Source organism: Nyctereutes procyonoides, unplaced genomic scaffold, assembly GCF_905146905.1.
Source record: "Nyctereutes procyonoides isolate TBG_1078 unplaced genomic scaffold, NYPRO_anot_genome, whole genome shotgun sequence".
NCBI lineage: Eukaryota > Metazoa > Chordata > Mammalia > Carnivora > Canidae > Nyctereutes > Nyctereutes procyonoides.
Window position 1 is genome coordinate 62,823,404 of NW_026575051.1, and position 22,198 is coordinate 62,845,601.

The following is a 22,198-nucleotide window of genomic DNA, read 5'->3' on the forward strand; positions in this document are numbered from 1 at the left end:
TTCCCAATCATTTACCTACAAAGTTGTTTTTCAAATGACAAGGGCACATAGTCGTCATTCTTTTTCTTTTTTTTAAAGATTTTATTTATTTGAGAGAGAGAGAGAGAGAGCACAAGCCAGGGGGTGGGGGATGGAGTGGAGAAGCAGGATCCCACTGAGCAGGGAGCCTGACACAGGGCTGGATCCCAGGACCCTAGGATCATAACCCGAGCTAAAGGCAGACACTTAACTGACTGAGCCACCCAGGTACCCCACACACATTACCATTTTCAAAGAACAACTCATAAGCTATTTTATGTGAGAGCTGTTGAGCTCCAGTCATGTGGTCTCATGTTAATAACCAAATCTCCACAGACATGAAATTTCATTGGTACATATAATAATTTCCACTTAGAATCTAACAAGAAGTGAAGAAAGTTTTTCTTTTTTTCATAATTTGAATCTACGTGCACTTTTTCAAATTGAGGAAAGTGGCTCCTTTTACATAGCATGATAAAAGAATTGTGGATACAAAAGAAGGTATCCTAAAAAGCAGTGAGACTTAAAATTGTCTGAAAATTAACAAAAGGAGTGAAAACGGATTTTAATAGCTTTGGGAGTTAATCATGTTCCTCTCAGAGCGGGAAACTTAACCAATTTTATTTCTCTTTAGTCTCTTTTGGATTCCTTTCATAATAGTAGTGAATCGTAGCATCGTCTCTTTAATATTAACATATGTTTGCAAAACTTAATCCAGGAAAACTTTTAAAGGTCGAACTAATCATCTACAGTGATGGCTTTTCACTTACAGGACTCATTACGGATCTGTATAAAAATAGGAGTAGCGTGGGACAGTCATACGCTCATGTGATGTTTGTCAACATAAACATCTCCAACAGGTGGTCATTAGATCAGATCATGCAGCTTTCCCAATAGAGTGTGGTCCTACAGCATTGGAGGAAAACAGAAATCAACCCAAATACTATATGATGCGTTCTCATATAGAGAAACAGACATGCCAGAAAATTTTAGGGGGAAAAAAGAACACCTTCAAAGGCAAGCAAGTAGCGTTAGGTCTTGACATGAGACAGCCACCACTGTGTCCAATCTACCTGGTTGTTTCTCTGGCAGCGCAGTTTGGCTGTTTAAGAACCTACTGCCTGTTTTCTTTTCTCCTACTGACCAAGAGGGGACAGGTGAGACATGACTGGCCAGCAAATCCAACCCTATGACCACAAAACCCAATTCTCTCCTGTCAGGAGCTATTCCACGTGTACAGAGCAGCACTGCTTTCTAGCTTTACTCACATGGGTCTTTTGTGTGGCTTCCTGACTCTCCTTCCCCACCATCCTGCTGGGATTTTCCTGTGTGCTAATCAGCATGATGGACATTGTGACGCCCTAGGGTGCTGATGAAAGACAGGACATGGGTGATGAGCCATGGACACGCACAGTCTGGATGGGAACCCACCCAGAGCTGCTGGAAAGACAACCACTCGGCCACTCCCGTGATGAACGTGGGGAATCAGCAAAAGGAAGGCTCTCCACTAACACACGCTGGCGGCCTCTGGCTCCATTCCCAAAGCTAAGGTCAAGAGGACAAAGCATCTTGTCTTTAAAATGATCCATGAATGGAACAAGGTGGAAACTGTGTTATGAGCCCCTAAGCCCTTCAGCAATATTTTAAAGTGTTTATAAATAGAATGGTCTACTGCAACGAGAACACCTTCCCAAGGCCCAGAACATGCCTGTCTTGCTCCCGAGTATCACCCGGCCCTAGTACCATGCTGCACCCACAGCGACGGCTTCCCGGGCACCCGGGGAGCAGGTGCATGAAGTGTCCTGACCGGGAAGAGGGCTGCTGAACAATTTCTGCTCCAAGTCAAAGCCATCCAGTGAGTGAGAGGCGATGGTGACGCAGAATTCCCTGAGGGACCCCTGGACGTCACCGTCTATGTTGTGTAAGGCAAAGACCAGGCCTCAGGGGTCTTCATGGGCATGAACAGCAGAGGAAGGGGGGGCGGGGGTAAGGAAACTAACATTCCCTGTGTGCCCACGGAGTCACCAGGCAGTGATTTTACATGTTTATATGTGTATATATATAATATATAAATGTCTATCCAAATACACATACTTGAATGATTAGGGCTCACAAGTGACATATAATAATGGCTAGAGATACATGATAAATATTAAGATTAGGATTACTGTTGTAAAAAAAAAAAAAAGAAACCCTTTTTTCAAGAATCAGTTACGACAAATTAGGTTCTCAGTATAGAAGTCAGGATAGTCACAAAGAGGCCGGGCACTTTCTCCTTAATCCTTTCTAAAGGTACTGGATGCATTTTCAGAATCTTCATTCTAGAGCACCCTCTGCTGGGAAGAATGCTTCAAAATACTTTGATTTCCTTGGTTTTGGGTGCCCTCCCCCCCAGAGCTCTGGGAATCACTTCAAAACACAGAATTTTTTTTTTTTTTGATCCAGTAGAACCTTCTAAAACATGACAAATTCTATTCTTCCACAATTCAGCTTTCCAAGTTAAGCCTTATAGTCTATGTTAAATAACTGACACCACTGTCCCTCTAAGTCAAATGCTAGACAGGTTTCATACCCCCAGGGGCATGAAGGAGCTGTAGGGACTGGGGGCAGGAGGCCGTGGGCCGGCAGGTGAGGAGAGCAGTGGTGACCACCGCCCACCCTTCCGGGATGGAGCAACCCACGGAGGTCAGTCACTTCCCTTGGAACAAGAGACACCAAGAAGGGAGCCTCCCTCTAGTCATCTTGAAAGGTCCCTGCAGAAAAAGGTTGGAAGAAGAGAGCTACAGAGAGGCCCAGATCTCAAGGGAACCCTGCTAAGAGCAGAAGCCTTGGGAGGCAACACCAATGTGAGCCAGAGAGTTTATCATCCACAGCAGAGAAGAGCAGACAGGTTCCCAGAATGGAGAAAGGACGCCACGTAGGGGCTAGAAGCTGGCACCAAGACACTGGTCATGACTATAAGTGGACTGTGGCAACCAGACGTCGACAAACAGCTCCGGAGGAGCAAGAGTCCTGTTGCCCTCCTCCAACTCCTCCTCCCTGTGTGGCCGCTGGAGAAACTAATCCTCGAATAACCAAGGGGAGGAAACTGGAGATGCGGTCATTGCTCAGAATAGCCTCACCTGTAAAATGTCAATCTCAGTGTCCCAGTCTGATCATCCTCCAGAGTTCTCTCCTACCCTTCATTTCCCCTCCCTTCTCTTCCTCACCCCCCTCCCCAAGCAACCACGGATCTGTTTTGTGCCATTATAGACTGGTCTGCATTTTCTAGAGTGTTCTATAAATGGAATCAAACACTGGGTACTCCTTTCTTCTGGCTTCTTTCACTGAGCATAATTATTCCTGTTGCTGAGTCTTTCAACAGTTTGGTCCTTTTTACTGCTGAGTACTACTCTATTGTAGGGATGTACCACAATTAGTTCATTCACGCATTTGATAATGGACATTTGTGCTGTGCTAGTTTGGGGCTATCTTGAATAAAGTCTTTGTATGGAAAAAAAAAAAAAGATAAACCACCAAGCAGGGGGCTGAGAGGTCCCTATTACCCTGCTAGTCCTCCAAGTGCTCACCAAATCTGAGCTGGGGAGAGGGAAGCAGCACGTTAACTAGAGAGATTGAGACTTTGCTTTGGACTGCGGTGGATCTTTTGTAACAGTTCTAATACCTGAAAGCATCCAGAAAGCTGTGGGTTCTGCTGGATGGAAGTCAGTCGTCCTGGAGAGAGAGATGCCATCCCAGGCAAAGAGGGAAAAACTAAGCTGCTTCCTGGTTGTACGTTATGGACTGCTCAAGGCAAGAAAGACCTGTCCGTGCGGGAAGGCAGAGAAGGCGTCTGTGAAGGAAGAGGAGCCATAAGGAGGGAGTATCTAGGATACAGAGGGAGGTCCTCAGTGAACCTGGACCGCAGCAGCCAGAGGACTATGGCAGCTCATCGGAGAAATCCACGCACCTGCACACACTCAAAGGCCCCTCCAACCACACCCACAAAGCCCAAGCTGCTCTCATATCCAGCAGCTACCTGGTCACTCAGGAAGCCTGTGTCAGGGTCGATGAGATGTTGTGCTAAATCCTCTATCCATAGTCTCTCAGAGTCATCTCCCGGAGGAAACGAAGGAGGGAGGTTTAGAGAAGGATGCATGCACCCAAGGCTGTGCAGACAGGACTAGGATAAAATCTCTGAATTTCTGTTACAGTGCACCATCACTATAGCACTAGCTCTCCATTCACACCCTGTTAAAGTGTTGAAGGTATTAACAAAATACTAGGTTTAAAATGATGATCCCCAAAGCAACTACTTGAAAAAATAAAAGAACAACGCAGCACATGCATCAATGCGTGGCTCTGAAGCAACCAACCCTGGCACCTGGTGGGGTGTCACCTGTTGTAACAAGACCACTCAAGCAGCTGGACTACGGCTTCAGGGAAAACTCACCCAGTTTGTGTTTATTAAGCCTGCTGGTTTTCTTATAGACTTCCCCCGAATAATTCCCTAGTAAGGCTTCAATCCAACATAAAGTTCCTTAGGACTCACCATATAGGTCCCTTTAGTTTTTTAACAACTTTATTCCTCTGGTGCAGTACAGATGCATCCCTTCATTTACTGCCCATCCCTTCAACAGTCATTGCTTCGGTTTCTGCAAGACTTCTTTCCTTTTGACCAGAGAGGCCAAGGGAATGCGGTTAGGAAGACACAACAGGCTGTGAAGTCTAATGCACTCAGCAGGCAGTCCCAGCCATGGACTTGCAAGTTAATCTCTCTGGCTTTGTCCATATGATGGAATAATGACCTCCTTCTCGAGCCTTTGATAAAGATTATATTAGACAATTCACATAGAGTGAATATCTTTTAGTGAAGGGTAGAAGGATCACTTCAACTATTTAAGTCTACTTTCCTTTTCACTCTCCTAGTAGAGTTGAATGTATAGATACTAAATGCATATATATCTCCACTATATTTTTATTTATTTTTTTATTTTTGAGAGAGAATGAACAAGCAAGCGAGGGAGGGAGAACATGTGAGTAGGAGAGACAAGGGGCAGAGGGAGAGAGAGAATCTCAATCAGACTCCATGCCCAGCTTGGAGCCCAACTCGGGGCTTGATCTCAAGACCCTGAGCTCATGAACTGAGCCAAAATAAGAATTGGATGCTTAACTGACTGAGCCACCCAGGTGCCCCTCACCGCATTTTAAGAAACTGGCTGCTCACAATAATGCTATGAAAACACCCAAGTGTCCATCAACAGATGAATAAAATGTGGCATATACCCATAATGGAATATTATTCAACTATAAAAAAGGAAGAAAATTCTAATACACATTACAACATGGATGGACCCGAGGACTTTATGTAAGTCAAAAAGCCAGTCACAAAAGGATAAATACTGTATGATGACATTTATACAATGCATCTAGAATAGTCCAACAGAGAGACAGAAAATAGAATGATGGCTGCTAGGGAATGGGGAGAACAGGGGACATGGGGAGTTATTGCTTAATGGGTATAGTTTCAGTTTGCAAGATGAAAAAAATTTTAGAGATGTATACTGGTGGTGGTTGCACAATAATGTGAATGTACTTAATGCCACTTAACTCTATACTTAAAAATGATTAAACCAGAAAATTGTCATGTATATTTCACCACAATTTAAAAGTAAAAAAAAATCTAACTCCTTCAGCCAAATGCTAAGAGAGATCCATGCAACTTGAGTTGCATGCATATTCTACTATAAAGATTATTTCCTCTTACACCAATATGCTAAATTATATAAATATTTTGGCATTTATTTTCAGTATTCACATTATCATATCAACCAAATATATTCACCTTAGTTAAAATAGGTCTGCTGTAATGAAATTATTAGCTTTGAAGAATAAAAGTTTCTCTAGGAAAGTAGGTCTTTGCTTTTATGAAGACTCCAGAGGACATAAAATCGATTAAAATATATTATTTTAGGTTTCTCCCATCAATACCTTCCCCCCAAATGAAGTAAAAGAGAGACGCACATGATCTAACATTAAAACATTGTTTGGTAGCATATTTACCTCTCTGTTTCACTCAGATGACAGTTAAAATGTACATTATTTTATAAACCAACAACTATTATCTGTAGTAACCAGAAAACTCAGGTAGGAGGAGAAGCTGAACCAAGAAGAAAACAGTAAAAACAATCCACAAATAGTCAAAAAAGCCATTAGAAACAAACAGGTAGGCAATAGTAACTCCACAAAGAAAGTTCATGGGGGAGGGCACTTCAGTGAGAAGGAACATGCATGAAAAAAGGACAGTTTCAGGTAGTATAGGTCCTATAAATTCACTTTTAACACGCTGCATTAAATCTGGCAAGTTTTTTCTCTTAAGGGCCAGAAAATAAATATTTTCAGCTCGGTGGACCATGGGGCCCTTTGAGGTTACTACTCAGCCCTGCTATTGCAGTCTGAAAGCAGTCACAGACAATATGAAACAAACGGTGTGGCTATCTTCTGATAAAATGTTATTTGTAAAAGCTGGCAGCAGGCCATATGTGGCTGGAAGGGAGGCAGTGGTGTGCCAACCCCTGGGCTAGGGAAACAATAAATAAATGTAAGGACAATCTGGAATGAGGTATATCAACACACATAAACTAAAATACTGTGGATTCCTATTCTATCCACCAGTGAAGCTTGAGATCCATGAGCCGAAGTTCAAATATCAAATGTTCCTTTTTTACCAAAGTTCTAAGTAAGTGGCTCCATGAGCTAAAGACTTTCTAATGGATTTCTCATCCCATTAAAAATGGATCAACAGGGGGTGCCTGGGTGGCTCAGAGGTTAAGTCTGCTCAGGGCATGGTCCTAGAATCTGGGGATTGAGTCTCGTCATCCGGCTCCCTGCATGGAGCCTGCTTCTCCCTCTACCTGTGTCTCTGCCTCTCTGTGTGTCTCTCACGAATGAATGAATGAATGAATGAATGAATCTTTTTTAAAAAAAGGATCAACAGCCCACATATATCAAAACATTCAGAATGCTTCTCTTTCCTTAAAAAATATTTCATAGTACACAGAAATGAACTAACAAGAGTTAAATTTTTACTCCAAGTACCTCTACATTTTTTCACAGTTGGTTTTCAAGATATAGAATAAAATCCGTAACAAGTAGCTTCAAAGACTTCAATACAGTTTGGTGATGGTCAAGACCCCCAAGTAATATGTGAACTATCTATTAGACAAGAAAATGTCTAAAATTTTAACACAAAAACAAGTGAACAAAGAGGAAAGCTGTGTAAGAAAGGAAAACACATACTCTCTCTCTCTACCCACATTCTCACTTCTACAAAAATTTTTGGAAGGATGCTCTCCTCATCTTTGAGATGTATGATTCTGAATTTCAAAATGTTCACGTGTTGCTTTATGTGATTCTGTACTTTCACTTTTTTTTTTTTTTTTTTTTTACCATAAGCATGTATTACTTGTAGTATTAAAGGTTTTACGTTGAGGTTGCAGTTAAAAGGTTTATCACCTTCACTATTAAGAGTCAATTTAAATGCCATTATTTTTAACAAGAGACTATTCACTCACAGGATTTATAACATCCATAAAGATCACACAACAAGGATATTCATGTACATGATTCATGTGACATCGTCTTTGCGGGACAGTATCACAGGAGTGCCATACCTCAGCTCCACCCATCCACTTAGGCTCATCGGGAAACTCAGCACACAAAACGTCTTCTGATTGATCAGTCCCCAATACATGGTAACAGAGCTTCTGATGGAGATTGGTGGATGTCTCCGTACCTGAAGGAGTTAAAAATATATACTGAAGTACAGTTGGCAAAGAAAAATCTATTCCACCCATATTGTACAGTGCTAGAAATGTTTAAAATGTTAATTACTTGGCCTCAGGATACAAAGTTAATATGCAAAAGTAAACTGCTTTCCTATATACCAGCAATGAATAAATGGCATTTGAAATGAAAAACACAGTATCATTAAGCATATAATACACAGCACAGTGACCATAGCTAGTAATAGTTAATCATACTGTATTGCGTATTTAAAAGTTGCTAAGAGGGATCCCTGGGTGGCGCAGTGGTTTGGCGCCTGCCTTTGGCCCAGGGCGCGATCCTGGAGACCCGGGATCGAATCCCACATCGGGCTTCCGGTGCATGGAGCCTGCTTCTCCCTCTGCCTATGTCTCTGCCTCTCTCTCTCTCTCTCTCTGTGACTATCATAAATAAATAAAAAAAAATAAAGGTTCCTAAGAGAGGAGATGTTATCTCTTCTTTATCACAAGAAAGAGAATTTTATAACTATATATGGTGATGTGATGGAGACTTATATGGTGATCATTTCATAATATATGCAAATATTGAATCATTAGGTTGTACACCTAAAACTAATATAATGTTCTATGTCGATTACACCTCAATAATTTTTTTTTTAAAAAGCACAATACCAAAAAAAAAAAAAAAAAAGCACAATACCATTTACATTAGTAGCCCCCAAAATTATATGCTTAGGTACAAATCTAATAAAATATGTATAAGACTTATATGAGAAAAACTATAAAACTGATAAAAGAAATCAAAAAATAACTAAATAAATGGAGAGATATTCCATGTTTATGGACAGAAATACTCAATATTGTCATGTCAATTCTTCCCCACTTGATCTACAGATGCAATTTAATTCCAATAAAAATCCCAACAAGTTATTTTGTGGATATTAGTGAGCTAATCCTGAAGTTTATATGGAGAAGGAAAAAACCCAGAATGGCCAACACAATATTGAAGGAAAAGAACAAAGTTGGTGAACTGCTACTACCCGATTTGAGATTTACTGTAAGTAATCAAAACAGTGTGGTGCTGGCAAAAGAACAGACAGTAAAGCAATGGAGCAGGGTAGAGAGCCCAGAAATAGACCTATGTAAATACAGTCAACTGGTCTTTAACAAAGGGGCAAAGCAGCCCGGGAGGCTCAGCGGTTTAGCGCCGCCTTCAGCTCAGGCTGTGATCCTGGAGACCCGGGATCGAGTCCCATGTCAGGCTCCCTGTGTGGAGCCTGCTTCTCCCTCTGCCTGTGTCTCTGCCTCTCTCTGTGTCTCTCATGAATAAATAAATAAAATCTTAAACAAAAAAAAAAAAAAAAGGAGCAAAGTCAATACAATGAGTAAAGCAGCCTTTTCAACAAATGGCATTGGAACAACTGGACAACCACATGTAAAAAAATGTCTAACAGACCTTATACTCTGCAAAAAAAATACCTCCAAATGGATCACAAACCTAAACATAAATGCAAAACTATAAAACTCTAAAAGTTAACATATGAGAAAATCAGGATGACCTTGGGTTTGGCAACTTCTTAGATACAATGTCAAACGTATGATCCAGGAAAGAATGAACTGATAAGCTGGACTTCATTAAAATAAAAAATTTGTTCTGTGAAAGGCACTGTCAAGAGAATAGGACAAGTTGTCACAGGCTGGGAGAAGATATCTGCAGAAGATCTATCTGATAATGGACTGTTACCCAAAATTTACAAAGAATTCTTGAAATTCAAAAATAAGAAAACAACCCTATTAAAAAAAAAATGGGTCAAAGACCCTAACAGAAACCTCACTAAAGAAGATAGGCAGATGGCAAAGAAGCACAGGGTAAGATGGTCCACATCGAATGTCAGCAGGGAAATGCAAATTAAAACAATAATGTTTACTAGATGTTTACTACACATCTATTAGAGTGGACAAAATCCAGAAAAGTAATACCAAAAGCTGGGGAGAATGTGGAACAAAAGAAACTTCTCACTCATTGCTGATGGGAATGCAAACTACTACCGCCACTATGGAAGACAATGTTAGTGGTTCCCCTTTCCCTTCCCCCTTATTTTTCTTCTTTTTTTCCTTCCTTCCTTCCTTTCTTAAAATTAATTTGTGAGAGAGCGAGCACAAGCAAGGGGAGGGGCAAAGGGAAAGGGAGAAGCAGGTTCCAGATGTGGAACTTGATCCCAAAACCCCATGACCTCAGCCAAAGGCAGACACTTAACTGACTGAGCCACCTAGGCATTCCCATTTTGTAGTTTCTTACAAAACTAAACATATTCTTATAATACAATCCAGCAATCACTGAACTCCTTCGTATTCACCCAAAGTACCTGAAAATGTATGTCCATGCAAAAACCTGCACACAGATGTTTCTGGCAGGATTTATCTCTAGCTGCCAAAACCTGAACTCTACCAAGATACCCTTCAATAGGCGAATGGATTGAAAAAAAAAAAAAAAATAGGTCAATGGATAAATAAACTGTGTTATATCCAGATAATGGAATTCTACTCAGTGAAATGAATTACCAAGCCATGAAAAGACATGGAGGAAACTTAAATGCATATTATTAAGCAAAAGAAGCCAATCTAAAAAGGCCATTATCTGTATCATTCAAACTACATGACACTCCAGAGAAGGCAAAGCTACGGAGACAGTAAGATTCGTGGTTGCCAGAGGCTAGCAGAGAGGGAAGATAAACAGGAGGAACACAGAGGATTATGAGGGTGGTAAAATTACTCTGTAGGATACTACAATGGTGGATACACATTATTATTCATTTTTCCCAACCCATGGAACATACAACACTAAGAGTGAGCACTAATGTAAGCTCTGGACTTTGGGTGATTATGATGTGTCAATGGAGACTCACCATTTGTACCTACTCTGGTGAGGAATGTTGAAAATAGGGAAGGCTCTGTGTGTGGGGGGCAGGGGTCATATGGGAAATCTCTGTACTTTCTGCTTAATTTTGCTGTGAACCTGAAAATGCTCTAAAAGATAACTTAGAGAGAGAGAGACTAAGTATTGACTGGATATCACTCTGGAAGTAATTCACACATACTTGTTGATTTCAGAAGATGTTCTTGAGACTGAACTGTTTTGTTTTTTTTTTTTAATTATGAAAAGGTATTAAGCTTTCAGGACAGTGAGAAACAAGTAAGATAACACCATAATAGAAAAGAAAGCTTTGTAGCACTTGGTGGTTTTCCATGGCTTTTCCAGGAAGCACATAGTTGGGATTGCTTAGCCTCGATGTGAGTCTGTCCATCACACAACCTGAGGATGAGAAACCACAAGGCTCAGAGCCAAAGCCCCCTGACATGGGAGAGACAAGCCAAGATCAGCTAAATGACCCACAGCTGAACAGAGACACATGCCAGAACTCAGCTAACCTAGAACTGTGTGGCCAACCCACAGACTCACAAGCAAACAAAAATAAATAAAATAAAAAAATAAGAATAATACAGTTATTATTCTAAGACATTGAGTTTTGTGGGAATCTGCCACACAGTAATTGTAACTGCTACAACATTCTTTGAGGAACCTTGGTTCTACACCAAAAAATCTTCTATGTAGGGTTAGCTTTTAAAGTCATATGAAGTCACACTTCTATTTCCTGAAAAAGATGCGCCACCTGACATCTTAACTTACCATCACTTTTTCCATCCTGTTGGGGATATGAGTTGTAGAACATCCCCTTCCCATCGTGGGTCCATGCCATACAGCTGAACTTGACTCTCTCGAGCACATCTGGAAGCTCTTTGGCACCATCGACTTTCATGAACTTGATCGTCACCCAGTCTGAGCCGCTGGCACTCAGACCATAGGCAAAATATTCACCATCTTCACTGAATGCATAGCCTATGGGACACAGGAGAAATTCTCACACAGTGAACATGGGGGCACAACCCCTGGCCTTGCCCGCTGCCCTCTGTGCTGTCTGACAAAGTTTTCTGCCATTAAGTGCCATGGAAGGAGCAGGGAACCTTAATGAGGAACCCTGGGGACTGAGCCCAGGCCTCAAAGGAATTCACTTCATGAGCATGGACAAGTGTCCTAGCCCCTCCAGGTCTTAGTTTCTTCATCTGTAAAATGATGTATTAGATTACATGACCACTAACATGCCTCCATTGTTTATATTTCTACAATTCAATGAGCAGTTCAGTTAAAAGCAGGGCTCATCTGAGACTTTCAGCATATTTTATTTATACTCTAAAAAGAAGGAGGGGGGAAAAAGAATAAGGAAACTGCTTTTAGAGTAATGACTGGATTATGACACATACCATGTAACAGAACTAAATGGAAGCCATTAAGTAATTTTTGGAATGGAGTCCAAACTATTTGAAATCACTTTTTACAACCTCATTTTCTGCATATTCCTGGCACTCAAGGATTAACATCCACACCACCTGACTAGCACAAGCCCAGGTAAATAAAGCCTGAGGGTTGCAATGAGGGCTCACACAGAACATAATTCTAAAGAACCACGAAAAAGAAAGAAAAGTAACACCATCCATGAACCATTATGCGTGTCTAATTCTTTAAGTCCATGAGAGAATGTTCTAATCACTATGGAATGTGTGTTAAGAAATTCTGTATATTTATGTATAGAAAGCACCAGACAGTGACACGAGAGATTTCCTCTTATGATGTTTGCTAAACTTTACTAGGGGTTGAAAATTACTGTCAGAAACCCAACTATTTTCATAGGTTTCCTACTGCTTTACATGGAATTTCTGTTGGTGGTAAATAAGTTTAAGATTTCACAAGACCTACTTATTAATCCTTTATAATTCCTATTAAGTACTCAGGCTCACCTATATATAAATACAGAAAAGAGTCTAGAAGGCGATAGGGAGAAATTACTTCTTACTCTACATAAATTATTTATATATAATTAGAAAAATTCCACGAAAAATTTAAATAAAAAGGTTCATTTGAAATATATAAAAAAATTATATAGTATCAAAAAAGAATCTGTATGTTCACTTATACTGTAACTCCCCTGTAATACCATTTTCAGGAAATTTGAAGACTAGGTCAGGTCCCATGTCTAATTTTCCTTTTCAGCTATCAGGACCCGTACTTGGCATGCATTCCTTTAAAAGGTCCTGAAATGGATTTTCATTATAATGAAGTTCTTCTGGATAAGTTACAAGATAGACCTTTGTTAAAATTAAATGACAGCCTACACAGGGTATATTATTGCACAGAACCAGTGTATTACATTTGCTTACAACCGCAAGCTCAAATTCATAGAAGAATGTTCTTAGTTAGCTGGCTGGCACCGTATTTTCAATACTGATTACTTTCAACACTAATTACATAAAGGATCATTATTTATACACACAGCCTACTTGAGAAGGAGAGAGGAGGAACCATTAAATGACTGAGTGGCTTTATAAAAGGGTCTTCACACAGTGCTGTGGGAACAGGGCCCTTTCACTCCCACCTACTCGATTACAGGACTAGAGTGTTCTAATCGCTCAGCTCCACAGGGCTGAGCCTTCATTGTGCTTTCTCCATAACAGAGAAGATGCTACGGGGGGATGCTGAGCCAACTCCACTAAAATCTAGGATCCTAATGAGATGATTCTCAGAGTACACAATTATTAAAACATAGAACCAGAGAATAGCCAACATCCTTCCCTAGAACTAGAGCTTATGGCACAAACCTAGGGTAATCTTTATGGCCTGTGAAGAAGGTTATCTTGGGGTGGAGTCATTTAGAAGACACAGAGCAACTACAGGCAAAACTTACCAATTTGGGTTTTAAACTTGCATCTTCAGGGAACAAGGTATCAAGTTGACTAATTTCTTCAAGACTGTGGTTTTCTACTTCAAATTCTACAATACTGACAACTAAATTTTAAAACTCTGATCACTTCCTTTTCACCAAGGATCTCATAAATATTCTTTCCTGTCCTATATTCATAGCTGGGACATCCTTCATTCTTCATAGAGCTTAAAATACTTATATAAGATTTTTTTTCCCTAAACACAGACAGGTCTCAGGGATGTTAGAAGCAATGATGATGATACTTAAATATCTCAGAAGCCCTAGAAGCTAATTTGGGTCCAGTGTGAATTATTCTCCAGTTCCGCTTCAGGCCACCAGAACATGTGGCTACTCATGTATTCTAAAGATACTGTGCAAAAATTAGATTTCCTGATATTGGATGTGCATCTGTTCTACAATATGGTCCATCCTGTCTGGTGTTTTAGAGGTGAAGTGACTGCACCAAAGTTAGAGCCATGAGTGAGGGCCCTGGGACTGCGGGCTTAGCTGTGTAGCACTCACCTCGGAGCGCCACTGTACCATCATCAGAGAGTAGGTTGGGGTCGAGGAACACTCTGGCTTCACCATCTAAGGAATCCTGTACATATAATACTCGTTGGTTCTGCAAACCTGTATTGTAAAAATAGAAATACCTGGGGGACAGAGATGGTCTTTATTTAGCTGTGGGCTTTTCCATTTGTGGGGTACAATCAAATACACATAAGCAAAAAGAAAAAGAAAAACAAAACATAGATGTCTAATTGAAAACGGGCCATGCCAGACACATAGGGACTAGGGTGGAAGGTCCCACCAGCTTCCTGTAACTAGAATTTGGTATATGAATTGCTTTAAGTGTTGAAATAATTTACTGTAATCCTGCATATTAGCTAACCAGGGACAAATAAAGACTGCATCATTTGCTAGAACTAAAACTGATAATCAAATAAAACAGTAACTTTTCTCAATGGAGGAAAAAAAACAGATTTTCTAAAATAAAATGATGGATCCTTCCCTGGACAGGCTGCTAGGGCCGAGGTCAGCAAGTCTTTTCTGCATTGGGCCAGACAACAAATATTCTCTGTTGCTACTAGTCAATTCTATGGTTGTACAAAAGCAGCTAAGATAATATATAAATGAATGGACACATCTGTGTGCCATTTCGATTTTATTTACAAAAACAAGCAGCAGGAAGGGTTAGGTATATAGATCATACTTCGCTGATTTGTGTGTGTGTGTGTGTGTGTGTGTGTGCGCGCGCGTGTGAAAGAGAGACAAGGAGGAGGGCATCTAAGAAATTCTCAAGTAAATTTGTGCTGATGGTTCCAGAGACTTAAAAAACAAACAAACAAACAAACAAACAGAACGAGAGAATGTTTATATCAGTGTGAAAGGGAGAAGAACAAGAGAAGTGAATTACTGGGTGCCATCTCTTGGCCCACTTTCATTCTTAGATGAAAGAAATCCATATAATAAAAGCTTTTCTAGTAGTTTAAGCCAAAGAGTATTTTAGAGGCAAACAAATCTCCACTGCTGTCTACAAATCATCCTAGCTCACCAATTACTAGCCATAAGACAACAATAATTTCCTACAATCTAGATTTGTTTTGCTAGGAAATACCTCCACTAACTTTCTTAATCGTTATTTTGAGAATATGGCCAATGGACCAAAAAATATTGTTCCCATACTCAAGCACAGAAATGAATTGATTTCTTAATGGATTAAGTTCATAAACTAAGTTATTGGGACTTTGTATTTCAAGATTTAAAAAAGCATCCAATTAGAAAAGTAAAACGAAAATTAAATAAAAGCAACCTCACATACCGTTTTCCTTTCTTGAAGTGGCAACTATACTTGGGGTAGTCATAGAGTTCAGTCATTCTCTCTTTGTATAAACCCCTGAGAGGACACTGCTCAAGGAATGGCACAGTAATCTTGTTCTGGGCCTCAACGAAAGCCTAGAGAGAAAATGCAAATGGACAAAGCAAGTCAGATATATAATTTTCCACGTGGAATGTTATCCACTGATAGGCATCCATGAAAGCGTATTTTTCTCTCAATAAATAATATCTAGTCCTTACATGGCACTAACTATGTACGATTAATTCATCTAGAACTCACAATAACCTTATGGAGAAGGTTCTTTTATTAGCCCCATGTTACAGATGGGGAAACTGAGTCTCAGAGTAGACAAACAGCTGCCCAACATCATACAGCGAGGAAGTGGGAGAGCTGGCTCCTGAGTCTATCCTCTTAACAAGCACACTCTACTGTGTTAAGATCACCCGGGGTTCCATTCTTCGTAGTCAGCAGCCTCGGATCCCCCAAACCATCAGAGTTAAAGGAATAAATACCTTGGCACGATTTTAGCAATTTTGTTTTGGCCACACCATCTTGCTAAAACCCACGATCTTGTCAACTTCAGAGATCCTTTTTAACATTTGAAACAAGAATATTTTTTAAAGATTGGAGAATGGGTGGCATTAAATAAGAACATCTACAACTATGGTTTTCAAGAAGGGCAGGGGACGGTTTGCAGGAAGTCAGGGGACCCTGGTGGCAAAGGCAGGGCGCGGGGCAGGTTTTACAACAGATCAGCTGTATCCAAGCATGCCCTATTTGTAACTAAGCAGTTATTAAGTTCCCGGTACTAGAAAAGCTTAGACTCAGAATAATTCATGTCTGGCGACTAGTAAGAAATCAAACAAGAATAAATACATCAGCTCTAAATTCAATTGAAGGCTTAACCCAATGTCTACAAACAATTAAGTCCTCAGAAGAAAATTTCAAGAAATTAAGAACATAATAGATTTTGAATGGCAGCCAAAAATGTGTTATTATCAGACTCTAGTTGTGGATGGATCATTAAGGCCTCAGGGCCCATTCTAACTCAAAACTGTCTTCGAATGGGATCTCCTACACAACCACCAACTGTGCTCTGGAGAACCACGATTCTGTGTTGAGAGAAAGCTGTTCTAAAATTCATTAAAATTCAAAATGTCCTTGGAAACAAGAGAGAAGGAATGGAAAGTGTGACTAAAATGATGAACAACATTTTTCGCAAGAGGATCAATTCAAGAAAAATAAAATTGCAATGGGTCATATTTCTTATTTCACCCAAACAGAAAATAAAATGTTTTGAGTCCCAAAGAAATATACTTCCAACTGCCTATTGCTAGGGATTGGCAAACTTCACCCTGGCCTGCTTTCCTATGACACTTGAGCTAATAATAGTTATATATTTAAAGAGTCAGAAAACAAAAAACAAAAACCTAACAGAGACCTACATGGCTCACAACATCTAAAATAGTTAATACGTGGTCCTTGATTGAAAAAATTTGCTGATTCCACTGTGCTTCATTAAAAAGAGTGTCAGTGAGGAAACGGGCTTCTGTTTTTGTGTCACAACATCGATGTACAGCTGCGAGCCATGCAGGGGCAGCCTTGTGGAGATCACGAAGTGTGCACAAGAGCATTACCTGACTTCGTGACGGAAGGAAATGCCACGTCTACTTTCCAGACACGGGTATGGAGGGCATGCAGCACTGAAGTCACTTCGTAAAAGTCACACCGTGACTTAGCAGTAGCACTGAAGTGGAATTATGGTTGATCCTTGAACAACACAGGTTTGAACCATGTAGGTCCACTTATGTGTGGATTTTTTTTTTTTTTACAGTTCTGTAAGCGAATTTTCTCTTCCTCATGATTTTCTGAATAACATTTTCTTTTCTCTAGCTCACTCTATTGTAAGAATACAGTATATAATATATATACGACATACAAAAGACATACAACATTAATCGACCATTTACCATATTTGTAAGGCTCCCAGTCAACAGTGGGCTACCAGTCAAGTTTGGGGGAGTAAGGGAATTTCTACCTCATGGGCACCTCTAACTTCTACACTGTTCAAGGGTCAACTCTATTCCCATCACGGTAGGAGGGACTGAGGCCGGCTCCATGCCTGATTCTGGATGTGCGCTGAGCAAAAGTAGACAATCGGGGGAGAAGGGAAGCTGGGTCTCCTATGATGTGCCCCACCTGGCAAGCAGGGCTGCACAGGCACCTCAGGGGACTGGTACTTAAGCAAGCACTTAACTTGGTGTGCACTGTGGAAAGAGGGGTGACAAGTGTAGGACAAGCTCCCTACCATCATGGAGCAAACATTCTACTGGGGACACAGAACACAAGCCAGAGAGTTACAGAGGACAGTTGGTCCTCAGGACACATGCAGGATAATCAGGAGCATCTACAACCCGTGCTGGCCCCAAACTGCTCGCTGGCCGCCCAGGGGGAGGCGAGTCCAGAGGCTGAGAGGACGTGCCATGAGCAAGGTGACATCACTGCGACATCTTTGTTACGTTTTACAAAAATATCAATCCACATCAGTTTGGAAATTTAAAAACTAGTCATTCACCCAGAACCTGGGAAGCACTGGGAAGAAGGACACTTATGTCAGGGAGGGTGGCCAGGAAGGCCCTTGTGAGGAGGTTCTGAAGGTCTGCCAGGTGAGAGGGAGCAGCCAGACAGGAGAACCGCTCCAGACAAGGAATAACAGGTCCAGGGCCCTGGGAGGGGTGGGGAGGTGGGGGCTGGTCAGGCGTGAAGGACAGTGGGGAGGTCATTGAGGCTGGGAATGAGTGACAGGAGCGAAGACCCGGGCAGGAGTGGAGTATGTAGCACCTGGTGAGTAGTTACGATTCTGAATCTTGACTCTAGGTGAAAACAAGCTAAGATTGGGAAAGGAGATAGTTACATGCCCAGTTTACCTTTAAAAAAAAAAAAAAAAAAAAAGATACCCTTGTTTGGATGAAGAACAGACTAGGGGAGCAAAAGCAGAGGTCCAGAAGGTGGGCCAGTGGTCCAGGGAGAGCCGAGGCCAAGTGAAATGGTCGATCTCTACAAGGAGCATGAGCGACCCCTGTATTGGGTCGGGGTCGGGGACAGGGAGGAATGGGCACAGTGCACTTTGGCGTGTGGATTTGATGACTCTTTCCCAGATGGGCCTCATCAGGACATTCTGGCTACTTGGGGCTCCCACCCTGGGATCCCAGCATGCCGAGGGGCCTGGCTGGCACTCTTCTTCCACTGGAGGGGCCTCTGCAGAGGGCAGCCTACAGGCATTGATCGTTTCCCTTATCTTTCCAGCTGGTGTCCGAGACCGATCAAGGCCTCATCCGGGCTCTAGTAGGACCATACGGGTCCAAGAGGTAGAGATGGCTCAGTTCATTTTCTTTGGAAAGGTGGAACTGTATCCTTCAACTGCTTCTCCATCTCGCACTGCTTCTGTTAGATGTCTCATGGTACAGTCACAACCGTGGTTCCAGCTCACACCGGAGCAGGCGCTCTGGCCTTTCTCGTTTCAAATGTTCCTAAAACTGTGGTGCCAGGCATAGATAGCAATGCCACTAAATAACAAAACAATTCAAGGATTATTGTGACCAATTTTGTCACCGCCAGCCTCCCCCACCCCAGCCACAGATGTTAGCCAATTACTCTAACTAGAGCACTATTTAAAGACTGTACCTTTCCAAGTCAAATACCTACACGTAAAACCAAACAGTGTTCAAATTCCTCAGGCTCAAGTGCTTTCTTCATGCATATCTTTATCACTTGGGCAAACCCTTTTCATGGTGAGGGTGGCAAATTTTCTGTAATGCGGCTTCGTGAAATTTAGATTTCCACATACTGTCTATATGACTTCTGATATCTTAATCAGGAAAATACCTTCTTGGTCACTTAGGGGCTCATAGTCTGGCTTCTTGGTCTAAAAACCAGAATAAATCGGGGGAAGAGGGAGAAAACGAGGAAAGAGAGAGGAAAAAAACTCATGATGTTAAAGACGATGATAGACAAGCAGGGTGAGGAGAACCGGAGTCATCTTCGTTCTTCCAGAAGCTTCAGTGTCCGCCGTCACACTCCAGAGTATTGGTCAAGTGACTGGAATCTGGAAGCCCATTAATGAGGCCTGCAGCTGAGCCTCTGAAGATCAGCTGTTTAGACTTTATTACTACGGATGGATCTGCACATGTCGAACAGCTGTAAAACTAAAAAACCCTACTGACATCTCCTTTTGCTCTGAATATCGGAAAGCTCCACCGGCAAAGCAATGTTTCAGTTATGCACAATGAGAAAGTTCTGGAGATCTGCTGTACTGCACTGTGCCTGTAGTTAATAGTACTGTCTGTGCACACAAAACTCTGGTCAGAGGGCAGATCCCGTCTGAAATGTTCTCACCACAATGAAAGAAAAGAAAAACGAAAAGCCCCCTGGCAAAGGGTCACTCAGGTGGGAAGCTGGAGAGAGATTCCTCTACCCTAAACATCTTCAGAAAGAATTTCTTCAGGTTGTCCTCACCGGCCCTGTATTTTAATCCACAGAAACAAGTCCTCCTGTAAGTACAATCCATTCATATATGAGAAAAATGAAGCATACAGGTGGTTACTCGTTAACTAGCTATATATAGAGAACGCCGCAATTAATGTAAGATTAAACAGATGGATCAGGGATAAAGGCTAAGTGCTGCAGGAGAAAAAATAAAGGAGAAACGACTTCCAGGATGGGACAGGGGTGAGGCAGAGTGGGGCACGCTGGGGTCAAGACGACCAGAAACCGACTTGGGCTAACCACCTCCACTCTTCCCAAATAAACAACAGAAATTAAGGATGGCCCTATGCACACCCTACAAAGTTTGAGGAGTTTCTGCTGCAAATTATACACGTGCACACGTTACGTGTGTGTAAATATATATACGATGTGTGTGTGTAAATATATGTAAATGAATGACCTCAATAAAGCAACTTTCAGGGGCTTCTGGAGAAAACAGCTGGTGTTAGAGCAAGGCCTGCAGAAAACCATGGTCCCCGTCCACCAGGAGGCCAGAGGGAGAAGCATATGTGGGTTCCCTCTCCCTGCTGGGAGTATAGCAGAATTCAGAAATGACTCTCCAAGTACAGGGATACCCTTAGAAAAAAAAAGCAGCCAGGGAGTGGCAAAGCTCATCCCTGATGCTGTAGGACCCAGGCCCGGAGGGCTGGACAGTCACACAGCAAACTGAAGGCAGGTGAGGCCAAACAGAGAATTGGAGGCAGCTGCTTCAGGAAACATGTCTAGAAATTCCATTCCATAAGGAATGGAATAATATACCTTACAAGACTAATAAGAGGAATGTATACCCTCCCAAAAAACAGAGCAAGAGCGAGGGAGAGAAGACGAGGGCCCCATTTCTTCCAATACTCACTGAACGTTTATAAAAATTAACAGTACCTCGGACGACAAAGGAAGGAAATCTTAAATCTCAAGAAGAAAAGCTGGTTCTGGTCACGATTGTAGCCACAATGCCATTAACCTCAACTAAATGAGGTGCTTTTCTCTTCCTGGCCCCACAAACCTATTACTCGTTCCCAAAGAGGAGAAACATTGAATTCAAGTGGTGAGAGCCCCAAATCCACCAGGCTTGTCTTTTAACATTAAAATCCCAGAGTGGGTCCATCTCTTCTCTCTGGGACCATCTGCCCTCAGGGGAGGAAGGCTCACACCGAGCTTCCAGCTACACGTGATTATCAGGGCAAGTGGGGCTTTCCAGAAGCCCAGTGAGGGCTCTGTCCACCTGCCTGTCCTATATGTGCAAAATGGCTTGACCTTAAAGTCAAGCCTTGTTCTCAAATCTGGTCACTACCAGGGAGTCCATTCAAAGCTCAACTTTAACGGCATTTGGCTCAATCCTTTGGTAAAGATGCTACTAACCAGAAACCTGACAAGGACAGAGGTTACCTCAAATCCAAACCCAACTAAAATCCTGAACACGAAGACGTTATATGCATTTACATCCTCTCTTGAATAACTACTTGATCAATGAGGGAATCTGAACTATAGTAAGAACATTTAGAAAACAAGAAAAAGACTATTTAGAATTGAAATGCATGAGATGTAGCAAAACATTTGGAGGTGATACCTATTTCTTGTTGGTACCTCTGAGAAGACCCGCTGATAGAGTGTTGGAGGGAGGGTGGCCCTCTCAGCACCCCTCCCCCAGATCCAGGGACTGATCCAGGGTGAGGCAAACCATCCCGAAGCATGAGGCTTGTGCTGGGTACAAGGTCAAGTTTCTTGACTCACACCCACATCGGGGTAAATGACCTGATCTGGTCCCACAGCACTCATTTCAGGAGTGGATCTGAAACAAGCTTGGGGGACACTGTTGGTGCCAGGGTGTGCCGTGTCCCGAAGGACAGCAATCACACCGTGACGGATGAGGCATGCCTGGCACAGGTGCTCTGCATCTGAATAAAAAGGCTGGGCCTGGAAAGTGACAGTTATGTTTTCAGGAAGTTTGTGGTTTACTCTCTCTCTCTCTTACACTCTCTCTCCATCAGATTTTACCATTTCTGGGCACCAGTAGCTCGGCCCACCATCTGTCATAGATGATGTTATTGATACCTCTGTCTGTATTCTAACTACACTGACTCCCTTCTACATCCTTTATGTAAGTGAACCCTATTCATTGTCATAAGCGGAGTCTTTCCATCAATTCTTCTCTACGGGCAACAGTCAACAAGGTAGTCATGAACCCAGGCAAGGCAACCAGATTCCTTTTTCGGTAA

General features: G+C 41.8%; 1 protein-coding gene across 1 annotated transcript in view; it reads right to left on the reverse strand.

Moving 5' to 3' along the window:
- The window catches only part of PREP (prolyl endopeptidase), a 117,517-nt gene that overhangs the window by 78,151 nt on the left and 17,168 nt on the right, over nucleotides 1-22,198 (reverse strand). The window contains exons 3-6 of the mRNA XM_055330191.1: nucleotides 15,420-15,553; nucleotides 14,120-14,250; nucleotides 11,470-11,679; nucleotides 7,671-7,792 (exon numbers count right to left, since the gene is read on the reverse strand). Of these exons, the coding sequence (XP_055186166.1) occupies nucleotides 7,671-7,792; nucleotides 11,470-11,679; nucleotides 14,120-14,250; nucleotides 15,420-15,553 (597 nt within the window). The remainder of the gene's footprint in view (nucleotides 1-7,670; nucleotides 7,793-11,469; nucleotides 11,680-14,119; nucleotides 14,251-15,419; nucleotides 15,554-22,198) is intronic.